The sequence below is a fragment of the Epinephelus lanceolatus genome, chromosome 9 (assembly GCF_041903045.1).
Source record: "Epinephelus lanceolatus isolate andai-2023 chromosome 9, ASM4190304v1, whole genome shotgun sequence".
Classification (NCBI taxonomy): Eukaryota; Metazoa; Chordata; class Actinopteri; order Perciformes; family Serranidae; genus Epinephelus; species Epinephelus lanceolatus.
The window spans coordinates 867073-883472 of NC_135742.1; the positions used below are offsets into that span (position 1 = coordinate 867073).

The window sequence follows — 16400 nt, forward strand, 5'->3', positions numbered from 1 at the left end:
CAGTCCAAAATCATAATATTTTCTCTAAAATTAGAACAATGTCTCTTTTTTTCAGGAAACATTAAAGAAAATAATTTAATACCTGCAAAATTAAGCGTCAGCAAAAACATGAAAATCTTGTCCAAATAATATTAATTTCTGTATTTTTTTATTATATTTATTTGCCTACAAATGATCTATTTCTAAATTTCGTTATTTTATTTGTTTATATTTTGCTGTATAATTAGATAATGTTTTGTGTTGAGTCCCTGAATAATTGTATTTTCCCCCACGGTCCTTGAATGCATCAGCGCTCTCTGTTGCCCTCCACTGGTCACTTCCGGTGCTGATCAATCTGTTATTTATTTATTTCTGAAAAAATAACTTCATGTTTATAAGAAGAAGCCGGAAGTACAGAGAGCTCTCACTCTGTTTGTTTTTAATGTCAAACTTTTTCTTCAACTATTTTTTTTTTCATGCCGCAGTTTTACGTCAAAGTTTAGCGTTCTGTTTCCATAGCAACGGAGCAGCGAGACACCGGAGGACACGGAGAAGAGGTGATTATGTGTAAATGTCGATTTTATTTGTAGATTATCGGCATTATCTGTAAATAATGGATCATATCTTTGGTTTAAAGACTGTCTCAGGTGTGTGTGTGAGCGGGACTGAAATATTTCCTGAACTCAGATCAGAAACACGTCGGAAACATTTCGGGTGAACTCTTTACATATTTTCACATTAACGGTTTGAATGATTCAAAATGAGCCTGGTTTCATTTTTATAGTCTTTTGTGTTTAATGTTTATTTTATATTCACGAGTCACAACTTTCTGATGTTTGACTGAATTTTCAGTTTAAATGTTAAAGTGTTTATTGAGCCTCAGCTGCTTCAGATCTGACGGCAGGAAATGACGTGTATAAACATGACGAGGTGTTTCCTGTTTGTCTCTAAAACTATCGACAGATTTTCATCCATCATTTATTTATTGACATGTTTGTTTGTAGCGTCATTTAAAACAACTCTTCTGATTGGCTGAAATTTACATCAACAGATTCCGTTCAAATAAAATAAAATAAAATAAAACGTAGACTCAGAGCCTCAGCGACATCTTTACATGAAACAGAAACAGTTCATTATGAGTTCATGTTGATTAAAGGGTCAGTTCACTCAAATCAAACACAACTCGTCTCTGTCACAAACTGTCCACTAAAGGGACACTTACCAGTTTTCTGAGTTTTCATTCATGGTGTTTTAAATCTCCATGACAACTGATCAAATAAAGACCATGTGACCCGACTGAAAGCTCCAGAAAAAAGACAGGAAGTGACATCAGGTTGTTTCAGTAAAGTGTTTTTTCAGAGTTCATGACGAAGCGTTCAGTTTATCCAACACGTCCCCGACTGATACTGTCTCTGTCTCTGATACTGTCTCTGTCTCTGATACTGTCTCTGATACTGTCTCTGATACTGTCTCTGTCTCTGATACTGTCTCTGTAACTGTCTCTGATACTGTCTCTGTCTCTGATACTGTCTCTGTGACTGTCTCTGTAACTGTCTCTGATACTGTCTCTGTCTCTGTAACTGTCTCTGATACTGTCTCTGTGACTGTCTCTGATACTGTCTCTGTAACTGTCTCTGATACTGTCTCTGTCTCTGTAACTGTCTCTGTGACTGTCTCTGTAACTGTCTCTGTGACTGTCTCTGATACTGTCTCTGTGACTGTCTCTGTAACTGTCTCTGTGACTGTCTCTGTAACTGTCTCTGTAACTGTCTCTGATACTGTCTCTGTCTCTGATACTGTCTCTGTCTCTGATACTGTCTCTGTAACTGTCTCTGATACTGTCTCTGATACTGTCTCTGTCTCTGATACTGTCTCTGTGACTGTCTCTGATACTGTCTCTGTCTCTGATACTGTCTCTGTAACTGTCTCTGATACTGTCTCTGTAACTGTCTCTGATACTGTCTCTGTCTCTGTAACTGTCTCTGTGACTGTCTCTGTAACTGTCTCTGTGACTGTCTCTGATACTGTCTCTGTAACTGTCTTTGATACTGTCTCTGTCCACGACAGGAAGCTTTCAGCCTGCTCTTCATCATCAGTCACAGACGAAACATGTCTTCACCCAGAGTGGGCGTGGTCAGAGACTCCATGTTGACCAATCCGCTGCTCATCAAGGTAAACGAGACAATGCTCATAAACACGTCATAGGAAACAGTCAGACTTTCAAAATAAATCCTCACAAATATCCTCAAGGTGTCGAGCTGTGGCAGGCTTTTATTGTGAAGGAGCCAGAGGCCTTTATTATGAAGGAGCTGGGAGGTTTTTACTGTGAAGGAGCCAGAGGGCTTTTATTGTGAAGGAGTCAGAAGGCCTTTATTGTGAAGGAGCCAGAGGGCTTTTACTGTGAAGGAGTTTTGTGTCAGTGGATCAGACTGAATTTAATTAATGGGGGATTATGATGATGAAAAAAGTTAAAACCACTTCCTGTAACCAGCTGTGGATGATGACATCATACAGCTGTGGTGACATCATAATGACCTGGACTGTCAGCAGAGCGTAGTTCCTCCTATTAAACACCAGATGGCGGCACAGACACACACGACACGTTCAGGGTTTAGAGGATTAAAAGGTTCAGAGCAGGATTCACCTGCTGGAGGCCCCGGGGCCCCTCATGAGCTGCTCAGGGAGATGACGGTCCTCTGGACAGACAGACGTCAAGCCTGTTGTTTTTCATCACGCCAGTCTGGCTCATCACCTACAACCATGACATCACAGACGAGGTGGCCGAGTGGTTAAGGCGATGGACTGCTAATCCATTGTGCTCTGCACGCGTGGGTTCGAATCCCATCCTCGTCGCAGGTTCTTTAGTCTGTCCTGAATGTGACATGTCAACAAGATAACATGCTCCATTATCAGTGAAACAATCAGCTCAGATCCTCCAGACCTCGTCCAAAGCAGCCATCTGATATCTAACATACAGTTTCCATGTGAAAACAACATGTGTCTACACCAAAGTTTACTGATGGCTGCATTAAAGAGCTCTGAACTACAGGAACACTGCTACATCTCAACTTCATCCTCTGTTAACATGCTACAAAACTAAACTGGGATCAGAAACCAACCAATCAGCTCCAGGCAGGTGTTGAGATATGGAGCCTTACTGGCAGATCCAGAGAGCGCATCTTCAGAGAGCCACAGTACAGCTTTGAAGAGAACCATGAACAGCTGATCAGCCGTCTGACTGACAAGACAGCTTTTACTGCAGCTGTGACATTCACTGGAACCACATCTGAGTCACTGAACGCACCACACACACACACACACACACACACACACAGGAGGTGGGCGGAGCTACATGAGACATTCATATACTGACCCACTGTGTTCTTTAGTTCAGTCACTTTAATCAGACTCTTGTATCCTCCCTCCCCTCTGAGGGCCTCCTCTACTCCTCTGAGTGCATTTAAGAAATTGAAACGTTTGTCAAGATGGTGGATGTCAACTGATTTCCAGGTCAGGTGATGGAGGATGGAGGGGTCTAAGGATGAACCCACTGTGTTCTTTAGTTCAGTCACTTTAATCACAAACTCAGGAGAAAGTAAAGTCTTGTGGAGAATGCGGGCATCGATCCCGCTACCTCTCACATGCTAAGCGAGCGCTCTACCATTTGAGCTAATTCCCCTGTGAATGAATGTCTCATGTAGCTCCGCCCACCTCGTCTGCTCCTCCCCTCTGTGCCACACATTAACCAGGGAAGGTCATGAAGGATAAACAGCTGTTCTCACAACACACTCCCTGATCAATGAGAAGCTGAGATTTGGTCCTGACATGATGATGATGATGATGATGATGATGATTGCAGGCGTCTCTGGGTCAGAGCCAGACCAGAGGGATGTCACTTCCTGGTCCAGACTTCACCTTTGGAACCAGAAGCTCACACAGAGACGGAGGCGTGCCCGAGGGTAAGCCCCGCCCACTGTAAACAACAACAACAACAAAGACGGTCACATTAGCATGTAGCATTAGCATGGTGATGTTTGAACACTCAGACTGGACCTCACTGTGCTAACGTCTGTAAGCATGTTTGTTACCTTTAAATAGGTGCTGATAAACATCATTAGCATTGTGTGTGTGTGTGTGAGTGTGTGTGTGTGTGTGTATGTGTGTGTGTGTGTGTGTGAGGTGTAGCAGCGTTTGGTCAGCTGTCACTGTGTGTTTCCATGAAGGAAACATGCCTTCAGGCAACAATCACTGCTGTCAGTCACACACACACACACACACACACACACATGCACGCGCGCGCACGCGCGCGCACACACACACACACACACACACACACACACGGTTCCATATTAACTCTCCTCGGTCTGTTTATGAAACACAGACTGGTTTGTTCAGAGTCAGAGCTAAACCTGAAACAACATCAGTCCGTCTTCATCCTCTGATCTGGGTCTCTGAGGAAGGAGCTGAGCAGACGTCCCTCTCCAGCTCCTCCTGGAGGACCCCGAGGTGTTCCCAGACCAGATGAGATCTATAATCCCTCCAGTGTGTTCTGGGTCTGCCCCGGGGCCTCCTACCAGCTGGACCAGGAGGATCCTGATCAGATGCTGAACCACCTCAACATGAAGGAGCAGCGGCTCTACTCCGAGCTCCCTCCAGATGGAGACACAGCTCACTGTTCCTGAGTCAAACACCACCTTTGTGTTTAAGAAGAATTTTCTTTTTCTGAATGGGCCGTCCCAAATACTGAACTGAGGTTGGGTAGAAGACAGGTGATCAGTGTGGAGCCAAAACACTGCCACTAACAGGAGCCCTCATTGGCCAACGCAATCGCTACGTCAAAAAGGGGGCTGAGCTGTGACTCAGACATGATGAATCAATCAATCAAGTTGTGTTGAATTGAATTTTAGGTCAGGTATAAACGTGTGTGTGTGTGTGTGTGTGTGTGTGTGTGTCGATGATCATAACAATATTTATTGATTTATCAGTTTAAACATATTGAACCTTCTTTAGTAAATATTACTGACATTTTAACAAAGTTTTCATCACCTACAGTGAGGTGTGCAGTGAGGCCTGCTGGGAGTTGTAGTTTCTGTCTCTGTGTTGTTGTAGTTCTGTCCAGCTGGAGTGTTCAGTCCAGACGAGGAGACTCCGCCCCTCATCGACCGCTCCCTCCAGACTTCGTGTCTCTGAACCGGGACGCTGTGAAGTCCGGTCTGGTGACAGCCAAAGAGCAGAGTCAGTACAGAGCTCAGAGAGGCGGAGTCAGGACCAAGAACCCCGCCCCTAAGCATCAGGAGGGTGGGGCCTCACAGCGCCAGGCGGTCCCTGACATCGTGTTTGGAGTCAAAACCAGGTCAGACAAACATCCACAGAGTGATGATTGATTACTGATTGACGGTTATTGACGTGCTGCTGATCGATCTGTCCGTCAGGGCGTCGTCTCCTCTGTCCGACCTCCTCTCTCATCAGTACGGGCGCCACTGGATCGACGAACAGCTGAGCAGGAACCAAACCAGCGACCACAAACAGCTGCAGAGGGTGAGAGCTGTCGGTCGCAGTCATAGTCATCATCAGTGTGATGACATCACGCTGTGGAAAACAGCATGATGTCATCGTCACGTGTGTCTGTGTGCAGATAAGACCAGGAAATATTCCCGACACCAGGACGAGTCTCCTGAGGAGGAGCAGAGCACTTCCTGTCACACAGACGCCGTTCACACTGCCGCGCTTCAAACAGGTAACGACTTCCTGTTTCTGTCCAGCTGCATTGATCAATATTTTTATAGACACACTGATCAGCTGACTGAGTGATGTCACAGTGTCCCAGGGCTCACACAGTTTCATCAACGAATCTTCAAAACTTTTCCAGGACTTTTCAAGGACCCAGAATAACATGTTTATTTCAGAAAAGCTTCACTTCACTGTGTCTGTGGCACACACACACACACACACACCCAGGACAGCCTCGCTTCCTGTGACAAACATCGTCACACTACGTCACGTGTACACACAACGTCTAAAATCTGAAGGCTCGGCCAGTTTGAATCCTGGAAAATAAAAACCGTGCACATTTTCCTTTTGTATCAAACATTAAATAAGTCGTTGTGTTGTGTTTGTGCTGACTCACGTCATACGTGTGTGAAATCACTGAATCAATGAATGAACTTCGCTGGTTCGTCCTCGGCCAATGCTGATTGGCTGTTACGGTTACTGAAGTTTAGATTTTTCAACTGTTGTTAAAAAGCGTATGACGTGAAAACGTGCTATTCGCTTGATTCATGCCGCTTAATTCGTGTCCATTGAACCACCTGGTGGGAATTTGTGTCTGATTACGTTTTTACGTTACGACTTTACACGTAATCCACCCGCGTGAATTGTGTCATTCACGCGGGTGTGAACACAACATCAGAGTTAATTTGCCGCACACGTCCTGTGATGCGAGTCTTCATCATGGTGTCGATGCTGAAATGATTTATCCTGCAGTACTGAGCAAAGTTACGGCTAACAGAGAAATAAACTCACCGTTATGTTAGGTTGAAGATCACGGTAACAATTCAGTTCATTACAAAATTCCCCAACTTTCAATGGCTTTTTCAGGCCTGGAAAATAAGACTCTTCCAGGTTTTCCAGGACCATGTGAACCCTGCTGATGTAATGACCTGTCTGCATCTCTGCTGCTGTTGAGACTCTTTTAGCTCCAATGAAAAAAATATATATACATAACCTTGTCTGAAAATTACCATATGAGAAGTTAATTCATAATTTATTATGGTTTACACGACATGACGGCACGAATTCAGAGGAAAAAGTGTCTCTTTTTAGCTCCTCTTCTAAAAACGCTTTTTTTCCTCAACATCACCTGATACTACGTCACGAGAGGGACTCTGCGTCCTTGACCCTGCCTCTGTCCAATGTGCAGTAGTAGGTGGTAGTGAGTCTGAGCGGTTGTAAACTTGTCAGTTAGTATTTTTTCGGTTGTTAACAGTGCATTTTACCATTTGTGATTATACCGAATTATTGTGTTTGTGCAGGTTGCACAAACTGGAGTCTGTCAGGACATCGAGTCCACCGTTTTCCGGACAGAAAAAGGAGTGGAGTTAGTTTTCGTGCCTGGGTGCGTTTTGTGCAGGTGAAGAGGAGCGATTTCACGGCTTCATCTGTGACCAAAAACATGGTCATGTGCAGCGCTCATTTGGACAGGAGGGTTATGTTCCTGGAGGAGCCCGCCTGCCCTCGCACATATGTGTGAGGGCAGGCGGGCTCCGCGGAGAGGGAGACCTCCGTGTTTCAGACGGGAGCGGGCGGCGTGAGGGTTGATGGGCAGTGTGAGGCATGTTATGTCTGGTCTGGGGGTCAGATTCTCCACCAGAGCCCAGAAGGCATCCACCTCCCTGCAGCACATACTCTCCACAGCTGAAGACATGGGCTGGCAGTTCACACACAAGCACCCATCATACAAAAACTTATCAGGAAATCTTCGTACCTCTCTCTCTCTCTCTCTCTCTCTCCCCTGCAGATGTCAATACACCGTAATGCGGAGTTATAACACGCATAGCAAGATACGTCTGACACAAGCTGATATTTGCGCATTAGTTTGTGTTCTGGGTAAGTAGCATTAGTTATCTAATAGTGGCAGAACTATTGGTAGCTTTGTTACAACCTAATACGTGATGGCAAACTTAATGTTGTGATGTGAACACAGCGTTAGACATCGTTAGCTGTCGTTAGCTAACGCTGGTCGCTCACCAAGACACCTGCCCAGTTCTCCACTGGTTCTCCTCACACCACAGCTCTATTTCTCTCCTGTGGCCGTTATTTCTCCAAACCCTGATCTGTTCCTGGTCTCTCGGACGCCCAGCAGGCTCATAATTATAAGCCTGTGGGCCGTCATATGCATGTGAATGTACATTTTCAACCTCTTCAGTCTCAAAACTAGTACTGGGATCCATGTTTATTAATGTTACACTCAATCGAACTCGGCCGGACTCCCTTACGCTACGTCATTTCCGGTTAGTGGGTTTTTAGATGCGGAAGCAAAATTCTCTCACAAAAACGACCCCAAAAGTCATTTTCCTACACATTTATTCACCATGGTCTCCAACCTGCAAGTTGGCCTTTATTTCATACTTCCTGTTTGCTTCAGTCTCAGTGTGATGTCATCAACATCAAACAAACAGCTCACCTCTCTCCCTTCCTCCTCTTCCTCCTCCTCCTCCTCAGGTTGCTCCTGCTCTCGACACCTTCAGGGACCAGGAGGCTCGTATGCGGGCGTTCAGGGCTCATCAGTCGGACTCAGTGTCCAGGAGAGGAGTTCAGGGTCTGCGGACGTACAGTCTGGACTGAGCTGAGGAGGAAACACGTTCAGTGTTAACACAAATAAAAAAGAACACGCATTATAAATCAGTGTGACGTGTTTTTATCTAAAATACAACCTGTGGTCATCAGAAGAGGAGGAAGAGTCCCTCAGGGCTCTGTACCAGCTCCCTCACTTTTCTCTGTATAAATTAAAGCTGTTATTAGATCATCAAAAGCTTCTTTGTAAAGAAAAATAAATCACCAGAAACTTTTAAAGAAAACATGGTGGGTCTGAAAGGCACGTTTAAAAAAAAAAAAGCTTCTTCAACAACTGCATAAACATTTTTAAAGAAAAAATTGCCAAAATTTGAAAAAAGACAGTTATCAAAACTTTTTTAAAAAAACAACACACTGTTGGTTTGAAATGCATGTTTCATTAAAGGAAACAAAAAGAAATCCCCAAAATATTTTGAAACAACATGGCTTCCAAACCTTCTCGTGGGTTTAAAGAGAATATTTTCTTAAAAACATGTCAAAAGACAAACAAACAGAAAAAGCCAATATATTTAAAATAAATAAATAAGCCCCTCCCCTGAGCCAACATTATTTAAAGAGCCTCCCCCCTCTCTGCCCCGCCCCCTCCCCCTCATTAATAACGAACAGTCCCTAACATCTGTCTCCGTCACATCAGCACACAGCTGCTCTCAGTGTGTCAGTGCAGCTGATCATCAGCAGCTGATCACCTGATCAATAATCATCTCTCAGCGGATGGACATTTAATTTCTGAATCTTATTTTTTTACTTCACTGAATTTAAACCGGGAAAATGACGTCACAAACAAAGTAATATTTGGAGTTTCACGTCACATGTTGTGTTGTTGGACTCTCCTGTCTCCTCTGTGATGTTCCTGCTCAACACCTGAGCGCTCACTCTCACCTGAGTCCGGCCGGAGATGGAGGTGTCTGCCTCCAGGTTCCGCATCGACTCCCTGCTCTCCCTCAGGCCGCCCGGGGCGCTCCTGTCCCGGGCAGAGGTTCCGCAGCTCAGCCCTGGGGGCAGCAGCGGCTGCTCGGCGCCTCCTTCCCCGCGAAGAGAGCCCGTTCCTCGGCTGGACTCTCCGCCGCTGCCCGGTCACCTGCAGCAGCTCCAGCCCCGCACCGTCAGCTCCTCCTTCCTCATCCGGGACATCTTAGCGGACTGTCGGCCCTACTCTGACCCGGGACTGGTCTACCCTGACCCGGGACAGCCCGAGCTAGAAGCCGAGCCGTTCCAGTCCGGACCGGAAGAAGACTTTCAGGATAAAAGTCACAGCAGCTCGTCTTCAGACTCTGAGTCCAGAGGTATATTTACTGTAATTATAAACACTAAATAATATGAGTTTAACTGGGTGAGGACAAACTGACGGTGTCAAATATAATATAATAATACAGTTAAAAGTTATTTTATAATTTGTCAGAAAAAATCAATTTCTGAATAAAAAAAGACAAAAACCTAATTTAATGTTTTTATGTTTAATCTTAAATTCATGGATTAATCAGAATCTGAAATAAAATCAGTTTGTGGTCAGAACACATTTTAATTTAAAATAATACAGCACATAATCAATATAAGACTGTTAGAATTAATATTCATAAATCAGATCATTTAATATTTTAGTTTTATTTAAAACTCGTTTTTTTCACCTGATTAAAAATATTTATTTGTAGAGAACAGACTGAATAAAGACTGAGTGAAGTCACTCTGCTGAGAGACATTTATTTATTCTCACTTCATTTCTCCTTCATGTCATAACAATAATAACAATAATAATAATAATAATAATAAGCTGTAATATTTTTAGTTTATTGCCAAATATATAATCAGATATAGTTATTAATCAGCATTCATGTGTTCATCAGCGCAGTAATAATAAAATCATCTGAAGATGAAAAATATGTTTATTTCTTTTTTAAATAGATTAAATAGAGTTTTTAACATTTGAACTAAACAGACATAAATACAGGACAGAAACAAATTGATAACAATAAATAAATAAATAATAACAATATATTATTAATGTCTGTAAAATGAACTTGTGTGTTTTATTTTGTGAAGCTGCTTCTGAAGGAAAAGATTTTTGTTATCATTAATTTGAATCAAATCTTTGTTTTTTAATTTTTCTGCTGAGATTTTAAAGTTTCAGTTACACATTATTGTTTTTATATAAAACACTGTCACATATAAGTAAAATTAATTCATATATATATATGTTTGGTGTTTCAGGTGTCGTCCACAAGAATGATCAAGGTGATCAAAGTTATTTCACCTGTCGGTGGTTTTAATGTTGTGGATGATCTGTGTGTGTGTGTGTGTGTGTGTGTGTGTGTGTGTGTGTGCGTGTGTGTGTGGGCAGTGACTGGTTGACTGATACAAAAATAAATGCATAAATCTTATATTTTAATTTATTCTGCTGCCATCATGTTTTAATCAAGAGGCAAATTAAAGACAAATGTTCATTAATTGATCAGAAAATCTCATGAAAGACTTTTTGATTTATTCACTTCTGTAGAATGAGTTTAATATAACTATTATTATTATTATTATAAACAACATGAGAGACGTCAGATGTTTCATCACAGCAGACTCAAATACGACCAGTTAACACAAACCAGTCCGACTCCTCTGAACCAGTTTAAGTTTGTTATAAATAATCTGGTTTATTTTTAATGAGGCTGAAACAGAAATAAAACGATGATTATTAATAATGAAAGTGTGAAGTGATGAAGTGATGAAACATGTAGACGAGTGTAAACGTGTCAGTGTGACCTCAGAGGGAAACATCATCACCTGACGTCAGACTGAAGACACGTCTTTGTCTTTCACGTCTTCAGACGTCAAATCTGTTCGACCCTAAACACAAACTGAAGCTGACAGCGTCCCGTCAGAGGTCCATGTTAAGCAGGACTCTGGGTGAAACACTGAGACAAACTCAGCCTGCTGTCACCTGGAGGACATCTGGAGGACAGAGGGACTGATGTCTCAGCAGGACCTGCTGTGTTTGTCTTCAGTCGACTCGACGACTGTCGCAGAGTCTTTATCATCATGGCTGCTGCTCCAGTCCTCACTGAGGCTGAGACGGTCCTGAACGGTTTCGGACCTTCAGTCTGAGGCGTCAGGGACACGTCTGCTCTGTGTCCACAGCGTCAGGACTCAACATGGAGGAGCAGAGTTTGGTCTTTATTCTCACAGATCAGAACAAACTCACTTCTTTTAAATCAAGACTGAAGACTTTTCTGTTTCCTGTCGTCTTTTATCAAATCAAATCTTTATTTCTTAACTGAGCTGAACTTTGAGTTTAGTCTTCATTTTATTTTTGATCCTTTCGGCTCTTTAACGACAGTTATTAAACTGTGTAATGTCCTTTTATAATGTGTTTCTTTTGCATCTTGGTGTTTTTTGTCAAACTCTTTGAGTCGCCATGTTGCTGAAATGTGCTGTAGAAAAAGATTTACCTCGACTCTGAGGATCTGAAACCAGGTCTGGATTAAACCCTCGGCCTCCCTCAGGCCGTCAGGTCGCAGCTCCTCAGAGTTTCACCTGGTAACAGATTCAGTCTCGTTCAGTCCAACGTGACGTCAAACCTCAACAGACAACAGAGTATTTACTGAGTGACTGCAGCTCACAGACCTTCTCAGAAACACATTTAAGGATTTGAAAAAGAAAGACTGCATGTAATGAGTAAAAACTTTACATTTCCTGTGAAAACAGAAGTTAATTTTGAAAAGAGACGATGCACGAATGAGCGTAGAAAACGTGGCGTCTCAGCGCAGCCAAACTGACACAGGACGTCAGGTAGAGCGTCAGATTTAGACGTGACGGGCGGCTGACAGAGAGTTGGTATTTTGCAGGTTGGGATGAGAACGTGTTATTTTCACTTAAAACACCTGCAGGTAGAAGACACACGGCCCAGCAGCGTGCACACTTTATCTTTACTGTGAATTAGAAAACGGTCAGTGGGCCCTTGGCCTCCCGTTATGGGCCACGTTTGGGCCGCGAGCTGTAAGTTGAGTCTCGCTGCAGTCACACCTGGTCATGAAGAATGGTGAGAGTTTGGATTCTGCGTCCGGCGGAGAAACGAGAGTGAAAAACAGTTTTCTTAATGAATTCAAAGGCTCATTTTGTGGTGAAATATCTTTTAAAAACTGACTGACCAATCACCTGACAGCTCTGACGTGATGTCATTTCTACCTGTGAACCCCTCAGGGCAGGGCGGGGCCTCAGACGCTGTGACGGAGCGTCTGAAGAAACCTCGTAAAGCTCGGACGGCGTTCAGCGACCAGCAGCTGTCGAGGCTGGAGAGAAGCTTCCAGAAACAGAAGTACCTGAGCGTTCAGGACCGCATGGAGCTGGCGGCGTCTCTGCAGCTCAGCGACACGCAGGTGAAGACCTGGTACCAGAACAGGAGGTAAAACACCTGACGGGTCGCCACACAAACACACTGAGGTCACTTTCAGTCTCTGTGGTCGTACAGGAAACTCAGGAACACGTCAGAGCAGCAGATTAAATATCACACAGACATATTTAATCTTTTATTTTAAACATTTATTCTGATTAAACACCATTAAAGGTCCAGAGTGAAGGATTCTGGGAGATATACTGACAGAAATAAGAGTCGTGTTTTCGTGACGTTTACATCCTGTCTGGATCCTGATCTTTGAATCCGTCGCTCCTCTGAGATCCAGCTGACTGATTCGTCTTGTGACATCAAACGGCAGTTTCTCCGTTCAAATCAAAAAAAGAACCAATCAGCACCAGGGGCGGGGCTAACACTGTTGAACCAATGAGGAGTTAAAAAAACAACAGCAAACGCTGCGATCGAGTCTGATCTAAATCAACATGTCTTCTCAACGTTGCCCGACATCATAGTTTGTTTTGACTTCGCACTGCTGCGCTCGTAAAGTCGGAGAAGAACAGGTGCGTAGTTATGACTCACAGACTGTGCGTCAAGATGGCCGCCACGTCTGCACTTCCTCCCACTGTTACAAAATGAAGCCAAAATATTGACTGCTGCCACGATGGGCTGGTGACGTCACCTGTAGCCAGAGCCTGCGCAGTAACCCTCTCCACCGGTGTCAAATTTCCACCCAAACGTCCAATCATAAGCAGCCCAATTGATCTCAAGCACACTGATTGGCCCACACAGCTGTCAATCATGACATCACACGTCACCCGCATCAAATACCTGATTCAAACCAAAATGATCAGACAAACAAACATCAGCGTGATGAGAGCGACCTGAAATGACAGAAAACCTTTGATGTTTGAGTTTTTAGTTTGGAGGGGGCGGGGCTTATGATCACCAGCCAGCAGGGGGCGGGGCTTATGATCACCAGCCAGATGATTTGGCTTCACTTTCTGGATGTCGTCCATCTTCATATACGTGGATCACAAATAACGTGTCAAGTCCCGTTTCCTGCTGTAGAGGAAGTGACCAACAGACAGACACTCGGCGACACGTCTAAACACACGTATGATGCTGAATATATTAAACTGTGTGGACCTGATGACTGAGGAGAAACCTGGACCACCTGGAGACCGCTGGGCTACGGTCTGACTAAAATGACTTTAGTTTGGCTTGAATCCATTTCAGTGCACCACTTAAGTTTAAGTTAAGTTTATTTCCTTTATTAATCCCCCTGAGGGGAAATTCACTTTATTCACTCTGTTGTCAGTTACACACAGGTCTGAACACACACATGCACAAACAGGACCTATACATGCACCAAGTGGAGAGATGTCAGAGTGAGGGGGCTGCCCTTTGGTCAGGCGCCCCGAGCGGTTGGGGGGTTCGGTGCCTTGCTCAAGGGCACCTCGGCAGTGCCCAGGAGGTGAACTGGCACCTCTCCAGCCACCAGTCCACGCTCCATATTTGGGTCTGAACGGGGACTTGAACTGGCGACCCTCCGGTTCCCAACCCAAGTCCCTATGGACTGAGCTACTGCCGCCAGGAGGACGAGGGTCAGGAGAGCTGGTTACTGACTGTGATCTGTCAGCCAGCGGCAGCGACCACGTGACCGTCAGCTGACACAACAAACATCAGTGTCGACCCACAGGAGAAAAACCACAGCAGCTTTACTGCTGGACAGAGACGTTCAGGATTTTGTCTGAGTGACATCATCACTTCTCTGTCTGACTCGTTTGTGTCGCGTGGTTGTGATGACGTAAACAAACGGTGTGCAGACTCGGCTGCAGGCGTACGCCGGTGTGCTGATGGTGCGGCATGTTGTTTCTACAGTAGCCCTGAACGGACAAACCATCGGCCACAGAGGTTCTCCTGCACGTTTGGTTCATGTGAGCAGTTTAAGTTCATCGCTTGATGTCACTGAATCCGTCAGACTGTGTGTGTGTGTGTGTGTGTGTGTGTGTGAGTATCAGTGTGTACGGACACATGTGAGACGTCTCTTGATGAATAATAAACGCTCTCTGATCAATAATTCATCACTGTGTTCTGTAATTAATGATCAATAATTCATGCAGAAACAAATCTGGAGCTTTTAGTGCAGAGTCTCAGAGAGCGCTGATTTTTTATTTATTGATTTATTTTTATTGTTCCATAAAAAACAATCTGCTCACAGACAATCCTGTGCTGTGATTGGCTGCAGGTCCAAACTCCTCCGTTTGTTCAGAGGAGGATTTTTGTTTTTCGTTTGTTTTTTTTGATGACAGGAAGTAGAATAAACTTTTTATAAACATTTTATAATTAATCCTATTTTTTAATTGTGTTTGGAGCTAATGTTCTCTTTTGTGCAAACAACAACATTTGTGCATAAATGTGCACAAAATATCAAAGAACGTAGTTTCTGCAGTTTGTTTAAATATATTTTCTTGTTATAAACACGTATAAATACAAACACGTCTGTGTTTCAGGACGAAGTGGAAGCGTCAGTCGGCCGTTGGTTTGGAGCTTCTGGCTGAAGCCGGCAGGATGTTCCTGCCCACACACTTCCTGTACCCTCCGGCCCCGCCCACACTGGACCTTTACTTGTACCGAGGCCACGCCCCCCAACACCACCACCATCACTCAGCCCCGCCCCTTCTGCCCCGCATACTGACCCACACTGAGCCACACCCTCGCTGACAGCAGGAGACTGGGAGGACTGGGAGGACTGGGAGGAACTCGTGGAAATCTTTTTGATTCAAGAGAACAAAGTCCTAAAGACATTTTTGATCCTTTTTTACTTCAGGAACTCGATGAAACATTTGTATTGTCGCTGGTTCTGGTTTTTACCGTCTTCAGGTCCTGAACCAAACCGGACTCTGATCAGAAGGTGACGATGACTGCACACCAACAGGTCAGAGGAAGAGATGATGATCACGACTGGTTCAAGGACGTAAACAAACAAAATAAACCTTGTTTCAGTGCTGCGTCTGTACGGGGCAGGACAGCAGGAGGACGACCTGTCCTTTGAAGAGGACGGAGACAAAGGGACACGTTGAGACTCCGGCAGTTTGTGGAGAAGAGACGACTCAGCCAAACGACACGGGACAGATTTCAGCCAGAAAAACACTGAACTCACTGCATTAAATCTGAGACAGAGACACGTGATGAGGGATTCTCTGTTTTCATGTCTGTTTTATTTTAGTTTTTTAAATTTTCAATAAATATATAAAATAATTCTTGATGTTTTTTCTCTGTTGTTTGTTTTGATGGTAAATGATCTCCAACAGAACGTTTATGATGCGACACAGCGAGGAAGAGCTGAAGAGGCTGATCAGGTTCAGGGCCAAAGACTTTTTTATGGACTCGTTTTTGGGGTTTGACTCGGACTTGTCTCAGACTTGTTAAAGTCCTCTGTTGTATTTGAGTCAGAGTTCAGGATGTTAATTAGTTATTAATTAATTAGTTAATTAGGACACATTTTGGGGGTTTGACTCAGACTAATCTACCTACAGAACTACCTAACTACCTAGCTAGACAGCTACTGAACCACTGGGCCACCTACCTACCTACTGAACTGTCTAGCTATTCACCTACCTTCCAAAAAAACCTAGCTACTGAACTACTGGGCTACCTAACTACCTACATAGCTACCTTCCTACTTACCTACCTACCAGTTGTAGTTACACAGTTTGGCCATTATGAATTC

General features: G+C 44.0%; 2 protein-coding genes, 1 long non-coding RNA gene and 1 other non-coding gene across 4 annotated transcripts; 3 read left to right on the forward strand and 1 right to left on the reverse strand.

Moving 5' to 3' along the window:
• Nucleotides 1–391: 391 nt before the first annotated feature.
• On the forward strand, nucleotides 392–8393 carry cfap77 (cilia and flagella associated protein 77). The gene is made up of 7 exons (XM_033619166.2): nucleotides 392–536; nucleotides 2047–2151; nucleotides 3839–3938; nucleotides 5089–5332; nucleotides 5412–5517; nucleotides 5615–5716; nucleotides 8200–8393. The coding sequence occupies exons 2-7, from the start codon at nucleotides 2089–2091 to the stop codon at nucleotides 8320–8322; spliced, it is 738 nt and encodes a 245-aa protein (XP_033475057.1). The 5' UTR covers nucleotides 392–536; nucleotides 2047–2088; the 3' UTR covers nucleotides 8323–8393.
• On the forward strand, nucleotides 2751–2832 carry trnas-gcu (transfer RNA serine (anticodon GCU)). Its single transcript has one exon. It is a non-coding gene; the product is annotated as a tRNA-Ser (tRNA).
• LOC144464376 (uncharacterized) lies at nucleotides 3836–8877 on the reverse strand. Its single transcript, XR_013492100.1, has 3 exons — nucleotides 8412–8877; nucleotides 8162–8323; nucleotides 3836–3952 (listed from the first exon to the last, which is right to left on the reverse strand). It is a non-coding gene; the product is annotated as an uncharacterized LOC144464376 (long non-coding RNA).
• A 108-nt stretch (nucleotides 8878–8985) lies between these two features.
• barhl1a (BarH-like homeobox 1a) lies at nucleotides 8986–15859 on the forward strand. Its single transcript, XM_033619595.2, has 3 exons — nucleotides 8986–9614; nucleotides 12517–12718; nucleotides 15181–15859. Exons 1-3 carry the CDS (start codon nucleotides 9227–9229, stop codon nucleotides 15389–15391), a joined length of 801 nt encoding a protein of 266 aa, XP_033475486.2. The 5' UTR covers nucleotides 8986–9226; the 3' UTR covers nucleotides 15392–15859.
• Nucleotides 15860–16400: the final 541 nt, after the last annotated feature.